Consider the following 19,447-nt stretch of genomic DNA (forward strand, 5'->3'; position numbering starts at 1 on the left):
CGATTCACCAACACCACCCTACAACAAAGAGATTACCAATTGGCCCAAAAAAAAAAAACATTATGTGAATCTGAATTTATCCCTTCTAACTCTTGTATAAGAGTTAAGGATGTGGTCACGAATGCACCAACTATTAGTAACATGTTCCTGATGCGACTATGCCAAAACTGGCATAGTTACAGTTGTCTTGCATAGTTGCATATAAGACCAATAACTGGTGCATGTGCGACTTTGCATGAGACAATTACTTTTTGAGGTCACTAATAACTATGCATCGCATGACCACTGCCTAAGATTAGAATTGAAAACCATCCCCAAAAAGAGGATAATTGGGGCCAAAACACCACAAAAGAGCCCCAAGATAATTGGGAAGCACCTACACCAAGTTGCCAACCCTCTCATAAAAGGGAGTGCCAATGCCCCACATATGGTGGCTAGACAACCAGAATGGGCCATAATGGACACGAGCATTCACTCACATATGCAAATGGGGTAATGCGATGAAAGCCTGAGGTGGGTGATTGAATCTTGCATCACACAGGCAACACTAAGCGCATTGTAGTCAATCTGTTGTGGTGTCATTTTCACGCAAGAAAAACTTGGCCATCCTTCACAGCGATTGGATTCCCTTCCACAGCATCCATAGATAATATAGTGTCTACTCCAATATATTGTGGTTTGGAAAGAGATCTACACTTGTGGCCTATCAATTTTGTAGGCAAGTATAGTCTCTCCTGTTTATACACATTGTGTCCGTTGTATATCATCCTTCATTATTCGCTTGCACCTATTCCACATAGGTTATCTTATTCATCAGGTTAGGTGCTCCTACAATTCTAGCGTGCACTCCTTGGCCTTCCAAGCTCTTGCTCGACACTAATCAGACTTAAAACCTCCATTGTATATTGCCTCGAGTAATAGGCTGGAGTGATATCAATGTACTCCATGAAGCAACACCTTCTCTATGAAAGCCAATTAACCATGTCAAATGCCAAAGTTTCAAATGTAGTCAATCCACTTAAGAGATTTCCTAAACCTCTCTTTCACATTGGAAATGATGTAATTACTTAAGTTGCTTCCCATATCGCACAGGCACAACGATACATCCTTAGGTATGTGGCATTGTGAACATTCTTTAATGTCTCAGTAAAAATCTTAATCAAGAACAGACACAAAACCAAAGCTCACATGATTTGATAAAAAAATCATTCACAGAGCTATAAGAGCTTCTACTTTAACCACCGCTGAGAGATGAGATGCAAACTTTCCAACCACACAAGCTTGATAAAGCAAAGAAAAGTCACTACTCTTGTTTTTCGACTGGCATTAGCGCATCTGACACTTCAGTACACAAATAAGTGTTGAATTACCTTCTTTGTCCATGTTCAGTGAACACTTTTGAGATAAGAAAGAAAACAGGTAATCTTGTGGATGAAATGGAACACTCTGCGATTGTATCCATATAGAGTTTTAAAAAGAGAAAATATCCTCAGCAAACTTTGCCTGCACTTGCAAACACTTCAAAACCAATATACACCCTTAACCCTTCATGAACTTCCCTTAAGGAAGACCAACATTGCTTTGCATTATGTGACAAAGACCATCACACTCTCTTGCTTCACTAAGCATCAGAAGCAACAAGGTGAAAAGTCACAATGGCCCGCTTAAGAGGATGTGAAACAGTATGAGCCCCACTTCTCAATTTTCCTCTTTACAGAAATAGGAAAACAAATGTCAACTATCACTCAAGTCAGCAGAGACCCACATGACATAAGACAATGCTTAGTGAATTCCCCCCTTACAAGAAAAAGGAAGAAAAAACGTTTACCATCATTAGCTTACCATGTAGCAGTAATCGACAAGCTTTATCCAACGGTCCCCAACTGCTCCCAAGGGTTCCATGCTTTACTAAAGCTTTATGTAGGCAAAAAAAAATCTACAAAAACACTCATAAAACTCCCTCATAAAGAGGATGGTAAAACCGCCAACCCTTTCAAGTGTCATGGCATTATGTCATTGAAAACCCTCAGACCATTAAAAACGCAAGCCACCACCCCAAAGAAACCAAAAATAGCATATATGTGAAAGGCACATTTACCGACCAGCCAAAAAAACTTTGCTCCTCATCAACAACTTCCCATGAAGACTGATAGGATTAACACCCACCCCAAGCACATCATATACACCAAGAAAGCCACATTCACAGTAACATATTATTCATCATGAGAAAATGGTTATAGCTTTTGTAAGAACCGGCCTAGATGAAAGTGTAGGCGCAAGGCGTCGAAAACATTACAATGGCATCCAGACAAAAAGTATCAGCATATGAGACTTGCAATTATCGATGGGGTAGAAAGCATCCTCTTCTACAGTGACCAAGACGCATCCAGTGAGAACCATTAAAATGCCGCTTTCCACCTGGCAAGCTCTTTGAGTGCCTTTTACAAGGATGATGATGTCACATGGAAGGATAGAAGTCCTACAATAAAAATAGATATGAAGGGGTCAGTAAAATGTGTTGTTTGTAAGTCACACAGAATAAAACTAGTCCAAAATAGGAAAAACAACAAATGCTGACAGAGTAGCGGCCAAATCTGCTAAGCCATAAAATTTTGTTTGCAACCAAAGAGCAACCCCTGGTCCACAATCCTTGTGTGTATATGAAGGTAGTGTAATAGAAAGAGGACCAAGATTGCCTCTGATTTAGACTCTTCAATTCACCTCGAAAAAAAATTGTACTCCTGATCCACTCCAACCGGCACATCCTCCACCCAATGAACCAACCCAAAGAAATCAAAAGGGTGAACTCCTAGATGTGTGAGTGGCAAAAACAGCCTTTCCTGCTTGAAGGACCTTCCCAGCATGATCTATAATATGGCCCTTCACAAAGAAGGTCCAAACACAAGCCAAGGTGAGAAGTCCAACTTAGAGCAAAGCTGATTGAATGAGCTCTCTCTCTCTCTCTCTCTCTCTCTCTCTCTCTCTCTCTCTGAACAAGCTGACACACTTGCTTAGGCTTAATCTGCCCATGTCATTACAGTTCGTCAGTGCTCGTCAGCCCGAAAAGTTCACAATTTCCAGCGTTTTACTAATTCGTAGGATTCTGCTACAGCTTACAGACCCCGTCCACCATATTCGGCCTGTGTTAAGTCTTTTGAAGGAAGCAAGGGGGCTGCCATGGAAGCACAGGCTGTGCTTATTTTACAAAGCAAGTGCCCTACTTTCTCTGTACTAAAAGGACCCTGCTCGCCACAGCCATAAGGTTCGCTCCCCTCAACACGCGCGTGCACACACACATTGGCCTACACATACACCAAGAACACGCACGCACACACACATCATACATAAGCAGCCCTTTCCCACTTCCATTGCTACGGGGGGCATTTGAGCCCTCCCCCCTCTCTCAACACTTGGGAGAAACCCCTAGAAATCCACCCTGTTAAAGTTCATATTCCTGTCCGGTGGAAGCTCCGGTATCTCCCAGGAGCAGATTAGGGAGCGAGGGCTGTTTTATGGCTGTGCCCAGCAAGTGTGAGGTTGTTCACTCATGTCGGGTCATGTCTAGCCATGATTAGCTCGAGTCTTGGCTCTGTTTCATGGTCACATAGGCTCCTAGAGGCTTGGGATATTTTATCCCAGGCTCAAGCCTCACCCTATTTTTCCCTCTGTCTCTCCTATTTATTCTTCCACCTATCCCCTATTTTCCATGGTCATGGGGCTGGAGGAGTGGGTCAGTAGGCTGCTCTCAGTCCTATATAGACAACTAGGGGGTTTTTACTTCCTTGCAGTGCAGATTAGCCCCAGTCATGGGCGCCCTCGCCTGGGCACCCTAGGGGCAGCTTGGCTTTTTTTACACATGCTGGCAGGCTGGCGTTTTCCCTACAGATCAGCCAGCGTTTATGCATGGATCAGCCAGCTTTGTCATGCACGGTAGTTCAGTCTCAGCTTTTTTCTCTTAGGCAGCACATCATGGGCAGCAGGCTAGTTCCCTAGCGTTTTTCCCCTCGAAGCATCTACACAGAGATGAGGTGATCGCCATGTTGCAGAGCACCACAGCAAAGGTGTCACGTGCACATCTAACCCTATGTGTACGTGGACAAGCTACTTCATGGCAAGGGTTCAGTTCAGTTCAGTCAGCCTAGATTAAGAAGTGTTCTGACACTTTTGTGAGTCTATTCGCAGACCGTGCATGCCTAGACACTTAGATTAAATGCATATCCTCTGGTTGCACATAGCATGATCATCAGATTTCCATCAAAACCCATCAAGAGCATTTTCACAGTGCATATACCTATTTTTCCTATTTTTGACATTTTTCAATTATTGTTTTTCAGTGACTTTTGTTGGGAAACTGGGTAGGGCAAACTAACCAAGCAAGTATATAAGTAAACCTAACACTAGCACTTTTGGGCAGAAGAGGCAACAGGAACCTTGTGTTCATCAGACACCTTCTCAGCAATACACCTCCCCCCCCCCCCCCCCCCCCCCCCCCAGCGGAACTCCTAGCGTTTTCAGCCACAAGAACAACCATTGCATTGCAGATCCACCAGGCGACAACAGGACACAGCAGGACATGGTGTTTTTGCAGTGCAGATCAACCCTGACGACAGCAAGAAGACAGATCAGCCCTAGCGTTAGCAAATTTTCCAGCAGATAGCATACAGGATCCCAAATCAGCCTAGCGTTTTTGCATATGCAAGAGACCTAGCGTTTTTGCAGATCTTTGTGACAAAGTCAGCCTTTGCATGAGTGTTTTGCAATTTCAGCAGATAGACTCCGCAGTAGAACCCCCAAACCTCGCAGATCTCACCTTCCCACAGCAAATCCTCGCCGCACGGTCAGATCCATCGAAGTTTGCAGTTTCAGCCCAGAAAATGCAAATTTCAGCATCTGCGTTTTCAGCGCGTTGTCGTTGCATCGTTGTCATCGACATCGCCACCAACATAGAGTCAGAATTCAGCAGATAAAGATTTGCAAATTTCATCCATTAGCGTTTTTCAGATTTCAGCCCGTCTCATCGTCGACGTCGTCGGCAAGTCCAAGCATTGTAGATTTTTGTGCAATCAATAGTAGACCGCTCTCACCATAGAGAGTGGGGCCTTCGGAGTTTTGGTGTCGTATTCGTCTCTCTCTATCTCTCAGTCTCAGCACCTGCATTCACAGTGTTCACCACTTTGTTTGTGTCCATTGCACTCTCTCACTAAAGGAACGGAAGGCTCTCCCTTCCGTAAGTAAAAGGAACCCTTGTGCACAGTTCAGAGCACTCATCTTGAGCAAAGTTCAACTTTCACTTCCGTTGCACCTTACATTGGTATCAGAGCTTTGGTAGTGTTCTGTATCACTCAAGGAAAGAACCACAGGATTTTTTTTGCTTGTTGAGATCGCACGTAACCCAAGTCCTCTCGGGCGTGTCGATTTCTAATTGTGTTTTTGAAGAGTGACAGGAAACCCAAGAAAGAAGGGCTTGTCAAGACTCCCCTTGTTTCTCTTTTCACTCATTGCGAGCGGACCGTGCACTTAGCGGCCGGCCAATCGACGTGAGGTGGGAAAAAGCAACCTTGGTGTGAGCGCAAGGCCGCCAAGGGGTGCGCCCGCGGGAAAGAGAAGAGCTTGGGTAAGACAAGATCCTTTTCTAACATAGATGCAAGCTAAAGAAGAACCCCAAGAACCTCAAGACTCAAGACCCCCAATAACCCAAGAACCACAAGAACCCAAGTTCCTCGTGATCTTAAGAACCCACGACTTTAGTGGATGGTCATCACCCGAAGTGGAATGGATACTTTGCATGAGAGTGATGAGCATGAAAGTGGCGAAGAAGGATTTTCCCCACCAGGAGGTTTTTTTGACCCTCTCCCTTCGATTGCACTAACTCCTATGGAGGCTTTTGACAAGATGATGATGGATAGTAAGCTAGAAAGCAAAGAAAGAATCGCAACCATGGAGCGTAAGTACCAAGAAAGAATGGCAGCAATAGCACGTGCGAACGAGCAAGCCCGCTTGGAAGCCAAAGTAAGAAAAGAAGAAAGAGAAGCAGAAAGAAAGGCCGACTTAGGGCATGAGCGTAAGCAAGCGCGTTTGGCAGCCAAACAGAGTGCTCGACACATGAAAGAGTTTTTACAACTCTTTTCTCAAGGGCAGGCACAGATGCAAGAGATTCGGGAAAAGGAGACTCTCTCAGTCTCTTCTTCTCCAAACCATGACACACAGGATTTGAATGATAATGATAAGCATGATGATTTGAATGATAATGATGAGCATGATGATTTGGATGACAATGACAAGCATGATGATTTGCATGATCAAGATGTGTTTACTGATAAGCATGATGATTTGCATGATCAAGATGTGATTACTGACAAGCATGATGATTTGCATGATCAAGATGTGATTTCTCACAAGCATGATGATTTGCAAGAAGATGTTGTGATTGTTCCCAAGGATGATGGTTTAGTTGATACTTTGTCTAGTGAAGCTAACCTCATTGCAGATTGGATCAATCACGAAGAACCCATCTTGGCTCTCGAGTCAAAGTCCAAAGAACCCCCACAAGAAGTAATATGCGTTTGAATGATTAGTCAGCAGGCATTGTTCGAGTGTTGCATTCGTGATGCTTTCTTGTATTTTATTAATGTCCTTATGTGATCCCTTCTAATAGGCATGACATATTGTATGATGAACACGATTCACTCATGAATGAGCACGGATGTATGCAGATTACTCATGAAAAGATGAAATGTTTGCACCCAAGGAATTCACATTCCATGTCTCTTCCTTGGCATGCCACAGTATTAGAAAGAACACAAGAAAGATTGAGCATCAAGCATCGGCATTTCCATTGTGTTTGCCGCAATTGGTTGATTTAGATTAGAAATTCAAGATTCGACCCCATTGTTTGTGTGTGTTTGATGAATGGTTTGGCACTCCGTGTCTATGTTCATCTCCATTGCATGCACAGTTTTTTCGAAAGACTAGAATTTTTCCAGTCATTTTACATGAAATGGGTATGTTCATGTTTTTGTGTTGGAAGTGGTTTCAGGAATTTTCAGCCTCGGAGATTCTTGAAGAAGGTAGATACATGACTATAGACGAAGTTGAAGCATTGAAGGATCCACAGATGACTTTGTGTCGCTTTCGACACGGCCCAAAGAAGCAAGCATTGCAAACCTTTATAAAGTTCAAGTATCAATGACCCACGCATCAGAGTGGGACGGTGCAAAGTCCTTTCCAGGATTCCAAACCCTGTTGGCGATCTCCCTCGACGCCATACAATTCGGTACCAGTACCTCACTTTGAAAAGGAGGGGATGTAACGTGCACATCTAACCCTATGTGTACGTGGACAAGCTACTTCATGGCAAGGGTTCAATTCAGTTCAGTCAGCCTAGATTAGAAAGTGTTTTGGCACTTTTGTGAGTCTGTTCGCAGACCATGCATGTCCAGACACTTAGAGTAGATGCATATTCTCTGGTTGCACACCAAATTTCCATCAGAACCCATCATGAGCATTTTTACGGTGCATAGACCTAATTTTCCTATTTTTCACTTATTATTTTTAAGTGACTTTTGTTGGGAAACTGGGTAGGGAAAATTGACCAAGCAAGTATATAAGTAAACCTAGCACTAGCACTTTTGGGCAAAAGAGGCAGCAGGAACCTTGTGTTCATCAGGCACCTTCTCAGCAAGCCCCCCCCCCCCCCCCGGCGAAACTCCTAGCGTTTTCAGCCACAAGAACAACCAGCATTTTCAGCCTTGTAGAGCCTCCAACGTTTTTGCATTGCAGATCCACCAGGCAACAATAGGACATAGCAGGACTTGGCATTTTTGTAGTGGAGATCAACCCCGGCAAGACAGCAAGAAGACAGATCAGTCCTAGCGTTAGCAGATTCCCCAACAGATAGGAGGATCCCAAATCAACCTAGCATTTTTGCATCTGCAAGAGACCTAGTGTTTTTGCAGATCTTCGTGACAAAGTCAGCCTTTGCATTAGCGTTTTGCAATTTCAGTAGATAGACTCCGCAGTAGAACCTCCGCACCTTGTAGATCTCACCTTCACGTAGAAGATCCTTGCCGCACAGTCAGATCCATCGAAGTTTACAGTTTCAGCCCGGAAAACGCAAATTTCAGCATCTGCGTTTTCAGCATGTCGCCGTTGCATCGTCGTCATCGACATCGTCACCGACATAGAGTCAGAATTCAGCAGATAAATATTTGCAGATTTCAACCATTAGCGTTGTTGGGAAAACAAGAGCAAGGGGCACCTCTATAGCAATGTCTCCCAATAGCACTCAGGACACAATATCAGCACCACAAATGGTATCAAAAGAGCCTCAACAAAACCACAACTCAAAGACAAGTGATCTCTTGGGAATTTACCAGCACACGCCCACCCAAAAGACCACCATGAAAAGTAGGAAGCACTTACCCTGGCATGGATTTAGAGCACACGCTGACCAATGCACTTGAGAGAAAGAGCTTTCACTTCACCAAATAAATCTTCAAAAACAAAATTTTGAAGTGTACACACATCTCCAAACAAGAGAGCTTCCACAAACTACCATACACCAAACTGCCTGCAAGATGCCATATCCTGTGCGCTGTGGGAAATAGACTGTATCTCCCAAACCACAACTCCAAAAGGGATCCTTTCAAGCCTCAAAAATCCTCTGCATTTTCTACAATAAAAGCTCTGAAGACCACAAATTTCAATTCTATGTACCTCTATGTGCAAAATTGGCACGAACAGCAAGCTGCCATGGCCCGACTACGCGTAGGAAGGCTAGTCGAGGGCAAAAAACTACATCCAAAAGCATCAAGAAGCCACAACGACCCAAAACCTGAAAATTTATGATATTTTACTGAACTTTTCTAGGTTTGTACATGATTTTTAGTTATATACAAATCTCACTTCAAAAAACTCACTCACGGGCACTTACAGTAGCCCGACAACTGTCACTAGACTAGCGACTTGCAGTGCATGTACATGTGCTTGCTAAAGCAAGCTAAAAACCCCACAAAAATAAATCCCGCAGAAACTTTTGACATCGGGTGTCATGTCCGTATGTACAAATTTACAAAAAAATGGGGTTCTCAAAATGCGCGTAACATAGTTTGCCAAACCCCCTGTCTCCTAGAGCATTCATGCTCAGCAGTAGACTATGCAAAAGCTTATTTACAAAGATACATCATGTACAAAGGAATCAGAACCATATACCCTTACCACGATCAAATGGAAAAGTATTATCCCTTGCATCCATCGTGCACACATAATGGCATCCTTCAAAGTCATAAGAACAATCATCAATCACTAGTGCGCTCCAACCATCAACGTACATGTCATACAAATCAAAATACCATGGATAAACATTCTCGCCATCATGAGATGTATCACTCACATCAAGCCAAGACAAAACATCCACTATATACATGTCATCATGGCTATCCCAACTTTCCAAGCTACAATCCTCTTCAACATCAACACATGCATGTGAGGTTTTCATAAGCTTCTTCACTCTTGACAATGCATGGCACACACTAACTTGCATCTCCTCATCCATATCAACTTGTGGGTCATCAAATCCCCAATTAAGACTACCATCACAATCCACATCACTCAAACCATCCTCTTGCTCACAATGGAAATCATAACTAGCAGGAAACTCAGTGTCACCAATAGCATCATCAACATCACAAACATTAATCTCAGTATCCCAAATGGGTCCACATATCCACATTCATCAAGGTACCATAACAACTCATAAGATGGAGGAGAGAAAAGATCATCCATAATCTCAATATGCATGTCATCTACCTCACAATCAAAATCATCCAAAGGCATATAACGCAAGCACATAGAGCTAGAGAAGTCCTCATCTTTACAATCATTCAGACATGCATCCAAATCAGCTATATCGTTGCCCTCTTTGTCATACATTCCCTCCAAGGTCTTTTCTTTCACAATACCACTTGCAGATAACTCCTCATTAATATCTACATCATCAAGAGAGAGAACCTCATCTTCTACATCTGACTCAACCTCATCATCATTACTACAATCATCACTAGTGACAGAGGAGCTCTTGTGTGAAATGCATGAAGAACTAGAAGACTCATTGACATCTTCCAACCGTCTTTTTTGCTTCAAGAAATCAACAATGCCTTTCACACCCAAAAAATCAATGCAAGCAACTTCAATGCCCAAACATCCCGGAAGGGTACCAATGAACAAGAACTTCTCTTCCTTTGCATCCAGAACCATATCCTCAAGAACCTCTAGCTCTTGCTTGAGAGAGCAAAACCTCATGTAATGCATGTCCAACTCTTCTAGCCTGCTTAGCTTCAATTGTTTCATAGCATCATTCATCCTCAACAAGGCATCACTGAACTTGACCATGGCTGAAATTTTATGTCTACACCATCAAGATTGAAGGTAACTTGAAGCACTCCTCGGTGCCGGGCACCAAAACACCGTTGGGAAAACAAGAGCAAGGGGCACCTTTATAGCAATGTCTCCCAATAGCACTCAAGAAACAATATCAGCACCACAAATGGTATCAATAGAACCTCAACAAAACCACAACTCAAAGACAAGTGATCTCTTGGGAATTTACCAGCACACGCCCACCCAAAAGACCACCATGAAAAGTAGGAAGCAGTTACCCTGGCATGGATTTACAGCACACGCCGACCAATGCACTTGAGAGAAAGAGCTTTCACTTCACCATATAACTCTTCAAAAACAAAATTTTGAAGTGTACACACATCTCCAAACAAGAGAGCTTCCACAAACTACCATACACCAAACTGCCTGCAAGATGCCATATCCTGTGCGCTGTGGGAAATAGACTGTATCTCCCAAACCACAACTCCAAAAGGGATGCTTTCAAACCTCAAAAATCCTCTGCATTTTCTAAAACAAAAGCTTTGAAGACCACAAATTTCAATTCTATGTACCTCTATGTGAAAAATTGGCACGAACAGCAAGCTGCCATGGCCCGACTACGCGTAGGAAGGCTAGTTGAGGGCAAAAACTACATCCAAAAGCATCAAGAAGCCACAACGACGCAAAATCTGCAAATTTCGGATATTTTATTGAACTTGTTTAAGTTTATACATGATTTTTAGTTATATACAAGTCTCACTTCAAAAAACTCACTCACGGGCACTTACAGTAGCCCGACAACTGTCACTAGACTAGCGACTTGCAGTGCATGTACATGTGCTTGCTAAAGCAAGCTAAAAACCCCACAAAAATAAATCCCCCACAAAATTTTGACATCGGGTGTCATGTCCGTATGTACAAATTTACAAAAAATGGGGTTCTCAAAATGCGAGTAACATAGTTTGCCAAACCCCTTGTCTGCTAGAGCATTCATGCTCAGCAGTAGACTATGCAAAAGCTTATTTGCAAAGATACATCATGTACAAAGGAATCAGAACCATATACCCTTACCACGATCAAATGGAAAAGTATTATCCCTTGCATCCATCGTGCACACATAATGGCATCCTTCAAAGTCATAAGAACAATCATCGATCACTAGTGAGCTCCAACCATCAACGTACATGTCATACAAATCAAAATACCATGGATAAACATTCTCACCATCATGAGATGTATCACTCACATCAAGCCAAGACAAAACATCCACTGTATACATGTCATCATGGCTTTCCCAAATTTCCAAGCTACAATCCTCTTCAACATCCACACATGCATGTGAGGTTTTCATAAGCTTCTTCACTCTTGACAATGCATGGCACACACTAACTTGCATCTCCTCATCCATCTCAACTTGTGGGTCATCAAAGCCCCAATCAAGACTACCATCACAATCCACATCACTCAAACCATCCTCTTGCTCACAATGGAAATCATAACTAGCAGGAAACTCAGTGTCACCAATAGCATCATCAACATCACAAACATTAATCTCAGTATCCCAAATGGGTCCACATACCCACAACTCATCAGGGTACCATAACAACTCATAAGATGGAGGAGAGAAAAGATCATCCATAATCTCAATATGCATGTCATCTACCTCACAATCAAAATCATCCAAAGGCATATAACGCAAGCACATAGAGCTAGAGAAGTCCTCATCTTTACAATCATTCAGACATGCATCCAAATCAGCTATATCGTTGCCCTCTTTGTCATACATGCCCTCCAAGGTCTTTTCTTTCACAATACCACTTGCAGATAACTCCTAATTAATATCTACATCATCAAGAGAGAGAACCTCATCTTCTACATCTGACTCAACCTCATCATCATTACTACAATCATCACTAGTGACAGAGGAGCTCTTGTGTGAAATGCATGAAGAACTAGAAGACTCATTGACATCTTCCAACCGTCTTTTTTGCTTCAAGAAATCAACAATGCCTTTCACACCCAAAAAATCAATGCAAGCAACTTCAATGCCCAAACATCCCGGAAGGGTACCAATGAACAAGAACTTCTCTTCCTTTGCATCCAGAACCATATCCTCAAGAACCTCTAGCTCTTGCTTGAGAGAGCAAAACCTCATGTAATGCATGTCCAACTCTTCTAGCCTGCTTAGCTTCAATTGTTTCATAGCATCATTCATCCTCAACAAGGCATCACTGAACTTGACCATGGCTGAAATTTTATGTCTGCACCATCAAGATTGAAGGTAACTTGAAGCACTCCTCGGTGCCGGGCACCAAAACACCGTTGGGAAAACAAGAGCAAGGGGCACCTTTATAGCAATGTCTCCCAATAGCACTCAAGAAACAATATCAGCACCACAAATGGTATCAAAAGAGCCTCAACAAAACCACAACTCAAAGACAAGTGATCTCTTGGGAATTTACCAGCACACGCCCACCCAAAAGACCACCATGAAAAGTAGGAAGCACTTACCCTGGCATGGATTTACAGCACACGCCGACCAATGCACTTGAGAGAAAGAGCTTTCACTTCACCATATAACTCTTCAAAAACAAAATTTTGAAGTGTACACACATCTCCAAACAAGAGAGCTTCCACAAACTACCATACACCAAACTGCCTGCAAGATGCCATATCCTGTGCGCTGTGGGAAATAGACTGTATCTCCCAAACCACAACTCCAAAAGGGATGCTTTCAAACCTCAAAAATCCTCTGCATTTTCTAAAACAAAAGCTTTGAAGACCACAAATTTCAATTCTATGTACCTCTATGTGAAAAATTGGCACGAACAGCAAGCTGCCATGGCCCGACTACGCGTAGGAAGGCTAGTTGAGGGCAAAAACTACATCCAAAAGCATCAAGAAGCCACAACGACGCAAAATCTGCAAATTTTTGATATTTTATTGAACTTGTTTAAGTTTATACATGATTTTTTGTTATATACAAGTCTCACTTCAAAAAACTCACTCACGGGCACTTACAATAGCCTGACAACTGTCACTAGACTAGCGACTTGCAGTGCATGTACATGTGCTTGCTAAAGCAAACTAAAAACCCCACAAAAATAAATCCCGCACAAACTTTTGACATCGGGTGTCATGTCCGTATGTACAAATTTACAAAAAATGGGGTTCTCAAAATGCGCGTAACAACGTTTTGAGATATTAGCCCATCTCGTCGTCGTTCTCATCGTTGTTGACGTCGTCAGCAAGTCCAGGCATTATAGATTTTTGTGCAATCAATAGTAGACCACTCTCGCCATAGAGAGTGTGGCCTTCGGAGGAGGGTTTGACAACATTCTGGTGTCATATTCTTCTCTCTCTATCTCTCAATCTCAGCACCTTCATTCATAGTGTTCACCACTTTGTTTGTGTCCATTGTACTCTCTCACTAAGGGAACGAAAGGCTCTCCCTTTCGTAAGTAAAAGGAACCCTTGAGCATAGTTCGGAGCACTCATCTTGAGCAAAGTTCAACTTTCAATTCCATTGCACCTTACAAGAGGTGCAGGCACATGAGAGGAGGTTCCATGCTCTCTACAACAGACATGTTCACCTCTTCTCTCCAGATCATTTCTCTTGCTAGAAGAGATCCACCAGAGCCTCCGTTCCACAGGAGGCTAGGGCAGCCCATGACGAGACCATGACAGTGGTCTCGGATGTAGGAGCAATTGGCAGTGTCAGTAGCAGTCGCAGTTGTGTGTGTACTCGGGTATATCCCTTGTCATGTCAATTCTATGCAGAACCACCCTTGGTCACTTGTATGAGCAGATTGTTATCACCATGGTGAGCCTTTTCCAGATCTCTCTCTCTCTTTCTCTCTCATTCTCAAATGTCTTGTCTCATTCTACCTATGTGATCTCTCTTCTACACAAGTGTGCCTTGTTCATGTGTTTGGCATTCCAGGTGTTCTAGCTAGGTCGGAATTGAGGTACCACCGGATCATGAGCCAGGTCTTGTCTTCATCGCATATTCCGGTCCCACCATTGACATGGTATCAGAGCTCTGCTATGGCTGATTCGGTGTGGTCTTGGACATGATTGAGAGAGAAGAAGCTTGCTGGTTTTTTTCTAGTTTTCTCCAAGTTTGGGGCAGCTTTGGGTATGTGGAGGCCTTGGATATTTGTCTACAACTTCCCTGCCTTTTATCTTGATTATGTCACAAATTGCTGACGTGTCAAGGCACTGAAAAATGGAGCCAACCTTCAAATCCCAGCCAAGGGGCCAAAACCCTAAGAAGAAGCAACAGAAGGAGACAAAGAAATTTTACAGACTTACAAAGTCTTAACGAGTGGTCTGTTTTTAAAGAAGAGTTCCCACCAACTTACGTGACCCCGTCCGATGGGGCCCAAGTGACATAAAGGCATTAAAAATAAAGCAGAATACACTCAAAAGACTTTCCACAACAAAATATGATGATGTGGCACCTATACAGATGTTCCACAATTCACGAGGATTTTTAGAAAAATCCCAAAATTTTAGGAAAGTGTTTTCTTTGGTGAGCTTTTTGTATTTGATGCTTTTAGGCTTTGGGCCTTTAAATATGAGCCTTGGGGGCACTCTCTGGCACTCTTCAGCAGGTAGATTGCAGAGGAGGTGCTCCCCAGCTTTTGTACTTTGCAAATCAGCAATAATAAAGAAATACTGAAAGGAGCGCCAGTATTAGGGGCCAGTGCTCTCTTGGGGTGGAACTTTGCCACTCCCTGTCTCGTCTCGTGCATCTTTTTCAATTTGGTTGTTATTGAAGTGTTAAAATTCTTTTCACTTTGTTCTTTTCTATTGGCACGTGGTGCCCGTCTTGTGATAGTGGTATCAGAGCATCAGGCATGTGCTTTTCTCTATGCTTTTCTGAAAGCATACCAGTTCTACAAAAGAGAAGACAGAGCAAACCGGCGCTTCCAAATTCTATTGGAATCTTATTTGAAGTATCTTTGGGTCCCGACCCTGGAGTTATTAGCCACTCTCACCCTTACTTCATTGCGCATTGGCTGCGCTCCCGTCTTCACCGCTCATGTCTTATACGGCCATTAAGATCACTTGCAATAGAAGGATCAAGATCTGTTTCAAGCTGCTGTTTTTCTCAGATGAGAGGTGGATGTCTATATCTACCAAGCCGCTCAATCCAAGGACTTGGCAAGCTTTCAAGAAAAAAAATTCCCGAAGTTATATGGTTTTGGACAGCTTCTGGTAAATGGGGTATCCTGAAATGCTTGCCATGGAAACCCTAGAAGATTACGACTTGATTTTTTTGGACATCTCTCACCAGGTGTCTCTTTTCAAGTTGATAACCTTGGAGGTCTAGTGTGATTGGTATTGTAAGGTGTAGCGGAATGAATGTTGAACTTTGCTCAAGGTGAGTGCTCCGAACTGTGCTCAAGGTTCCTTTTACTTAGGAAAGGACGAGCCTTCCGTTTTTTGATGAGAGAGTGCAATGGACAAACAAAGTGAATGGACACTGTGCGTGAAGGTGCATGAGACTGAGATATAGAGAAGAGAAGAGAATACGACACCAGAGACGTTGTAAAAACCTCCTTTGAAGGTCCACTCTCGTTGGCGAGAGTGGTCTACTATTGATTGCACAATCTGGTACAAAAGTGGATGAATGATAACTGATGCAAGTCTAGGTCTATGTCGATGTCGATGACATGGACGACGAGACCGACTCTATGGCTGAAAAACTGAGTGATTGCTCTACTGTCCAAAAATGCCAATGAGGCTGAAATTTGCTGCTACAAAAACGCAAGTGATGTAGCATGGAAAACGCTGGTTTGTTGCAGAATTTCAGTGCCTTCTGCTACCCTTAAAAACGCTGATTTGCGGACCCTTGAAGTCTTCCAAAAATGCTGGTTTGGCTGGTCTTAAATGCTGAATTTCTAAGGCTTTATCGCTGATCTGCTGAGGCTATGGCGCTGCTGAAATGCTAGGCTATGGCGATGAGGATAATGACTAAAAACGCTAGAAAGAGGGTGGTCGCTTGCTGGCCTTGCTTGGAGGAAATTGCTACCAAAGGGGGAAAGGTCTTGCTTGAGAGAGAGAGGGGGAACCTGCTGCCTTTGGCCTGTGTTCTCCTTGCTCTTCTGCCAAATAATGCTAGCTTAGGTTTGCTTATATATTATCTTACTCAATTTGCCTTACTCAGCTCCCAGCAAAAGTCACTTAAAATATAAGTGAAAAATGTCAAAAATAGGAAAAATAGGTTTAATGCACTGAAAAATTCTCTTGATGGATTCTATTGGATTCTGATGGTAATGCTGATGATCATGCTGTGTGCAACCAGAGGATATGCATCTACTCTAAGTGCCTGGGTATGCACGGTCTGCGAACAGACTCACAAAAGTGCCAGAACACTTCCTAAGCTAGACTGACTGGACTGACTGAACCCTTGTCATGCTGTAGCTTGTCCACGAACACATAGGGTTGGATGTTTCACATGACATCCCCTTGTTTTTAAAGTGAGGTATTGGTACCAAACTGTATGGTGTCGAGAGAGAGATCGCCAATAGCATCTGGAATCTTGGAAAGGACTCTTCGTCGGTCCACTCTGATGTATGGGTCAGGCGATACTTGAACTTCATAAAGGTCTGCAATGCTTGCTTCTTTGGGCCGCGCCGAAAGCGACACAAAGTCGTCTGTGGCTCCTTCGATGCTTCAACTTCTTCTAGAGTCATGCTTCTTCCTTCTTCAAGAATCTCCATGGATGAAAATTCCTGAAACCACTTCCAACACAAAAACATGAACATACCTATTCCATATAAAGTGACTGGAAAAAATCTCTCCAACTACACCAATAACCATCAAGAAGAGGAGTATGAAGAAGTTGTTGCCATTTTCGGGCATACATGTGTCATGTAGTTCATGTATGGCATGTTGACACATTGGCAATGCATGCATGGTAGATGACCACACAGTGTAATAGGGAACGGCCAGAACGGGCCCCTCTCAAGTCTCTACTAATGTATAGATTAAATCCAACCTAATTTGAGCATATTTTAAGCTTACCGTTCCGGCCCCCATTCTCGTTCCGCTTTTCCGAGGGTCCCCCATTCCGGAAACGTTTCGGAGGTCCCCGTTCCAGTTCCGTGTAACTTTGCATCGTGGTCATACAAATCATCATGCTCGCAAGGAATCACATCTTGGTCATGCAAATCATCATACTTGTCATTGTCATCCAAATCATCATGCTTGTCATTATCATTCAAATCATCATGCAAATCCTATGTATCATGCTTTGGAGAAGAAGAGACTGAGAGAGTCTCCTTTTCCCGAATCTCTTGCATCTGTGCCTACACTTGAGAAAAGAGTAGCAACATCTCTTGCATTCTTGCTTTGTTCTCGCGATCACATCTTGCTAGTCTTTCTTTGTTCTCGTGCTCGTGCTCACTCTCTATGGCTTCCATTTTTGCATCGTATTCATGATCTATGGCTGCCATACTTTTGTCGTAGGCCTTTCTTTCTTCTTCTCTTGCTTCGCGCTCGAACTTGTTGTCCATAAACAACTGCGTCAACTCCTTCATAGGAGTTAGTGCAATCCTTGGCGTAGATGGGGGGGGGGGGGGGGGGTAGGGTCAGAAAAACCTCCTGGTGGGAAAAATTCTTCTTCACCTCTCTCATTCTCATCACCTCCAAGCGAAGTATCCATTCCACTCTGGGTGATGACCATCCACTGAAGTCTTGGGTTCTTAAGTTCACGAGGAGCTTGTGTTCTTGGGGTTCTTGAGGGTGTTAAGGGTCTTGAGGTTCTTGAGGTTCTTGCGGTTCTTCTTGAGGTTCTTCTTCTGTGTTAGAGAAGGATCTTCTCTTCACCCGAGTTCTGCTCTTTTCCGGAGGCGCACCCCTTGGCGGCCTTGCGCTCACACCAAGGTTTCTTTTTCCCACCTCACGTCGATTGGCTGGCCGCTAAGTGCACGGTCCGCTCTCACTGAGTGAAAAGATGCACAAGGGGAGGTTGGGCAAGCCCTTCTTTCTTGGGTTTCCTGTCACTCTTCAAAAACACGATTAGGAATCGACACGCCCAAGAGGTCTTGGGTTACGTGCGACCTCAACAAGCAAAAAAAACTATGTGGTTCTTTCCTTGAGTGATACAGAACACTGTCAAAGCTCTGATACCAATGTAAGGTGCAACAAAATGAACGTTGAGCTTTGCTCAAGATGAGTGCTCCGAACTATGCTCAAGGTTCCTTTTACTTAGGAAAGGGAGAGCCTTTCATTCTTTGATGAGAGAGTGCAATGGACAAACAAAGTGAATGGACACTGTGCGTGAAGGTGCATGAGACTGAGAGATAGAGAGAGAAGAGAATACGACACCAGAGACATTGTAAAACCCTCCTCCGAAGGCCCCACACTCGTTGGTGAGAGTAGTCTACTATTGATTTCACAATCTGGTACAAAAGTGGATGAATGATAACTGATACAAGTCTAGGGCTATGTCGATGTCGACGACGTGGACAACGAGACCAACTCTATGGCTGAAAAACTGAGTGCTTGCTCTGCTGTCCAAAAAACGCCATTGAGGCTGAAATTTGCTACTGCAAAAATGCAAGTGCTGTAGCATGGAAAAACGCTGGTTTGCTGTAGATTTTCAGTGCCTTCTGCTGCCCTAATGAAAGTCTAGGCTATGGAGATGAGGATAATGGTTGAAACCGCTAGGAAGAGGGTGGTCGCTTGCTGGCCTTGCTTGGAGAAAATCGCCACCAAAGGGGGAAAGGTCTTGCTTGAGAGAGAGAGAGGGGGAACCTCCTGCCTTTGGCCTGTGTTCTCCTTGCTCTTTTGCAAAATAGTGCTAGCCTAGGTTTGCTTATATATTATTTGCCCAATTTTCCCTACTCAGTTCCCAACAAAAGTCACTTAAAATAATAAGTGAAAAATGTCAAAAATAGGCAAAATAGAAGATGCTCTTGATGGATTTTGTTGGATTCTGATGATCATGCTGTGTTCAACCAGAGGATATGCATCTACTCTAAGTGCATGGGCAGGCACGGTCTGCAAACAGACTCACAAAAGTGCCAGAACACTTCCTAAGCTAGACTGATTGGAC

The 19,447-nt window shown here is 43.4% G+C and overlaps 1 protein-coding gene across 2 annotated transcripts; it reads right to left on the bottom strand.

The window, feature by feature from the left end:
- Positions 1–2,181: 2,181 nt before the first annotated feature.
- Positions 2,182–3,414, bottom strand: LOC147424858 (uncharacterized). 2 transcript variants are annotated; one of them, XM_086499876.1, is made up of 3 exons: positions 3,039–3,414; positions 2,722–2,880; positions 2,182–2,479 (listed from the first exon to the last, which is right to left on the bottom strand). In XM_086499876.1, exons 2-3 carry the CDS (start codon positions 2,862–2,864, stop codon positions 2,293–2,295), a joined length of 330 nt encoding a protein of 109 aa, XP_086356002.1. In that variant the 5' UTR covers positions 2,865–2,880; positions 3,039–3,414; the 3' UTR covers positions 2,182–2,292. The 2 variants fall into 2 exon arrangements, with proteins under 2 accessions (XP_086356002.1, XP_086356001.1); XM_086499875.1 differs by having other exon boundaries at positions 3,008–3,414.
- Positions 3,415–19,447: the final 16,033 nt, after the last annotated feature.

The sequence above is a fragment of the Adiantum capillus-veneris genome, chromosome 25, assembly GCF_014529385.1.
Source record: "Adiantum capillus-veneris isolate H3 chromosome 25, ASM1452938v2, whole genome shotgun sequence".
NCBI lineage: Eukaryota > Viridiplantae > Streptophyta > Polypodiopsida > Polypodiales > Pteridaceae > Adiantum > Adiantum capillus-veneris.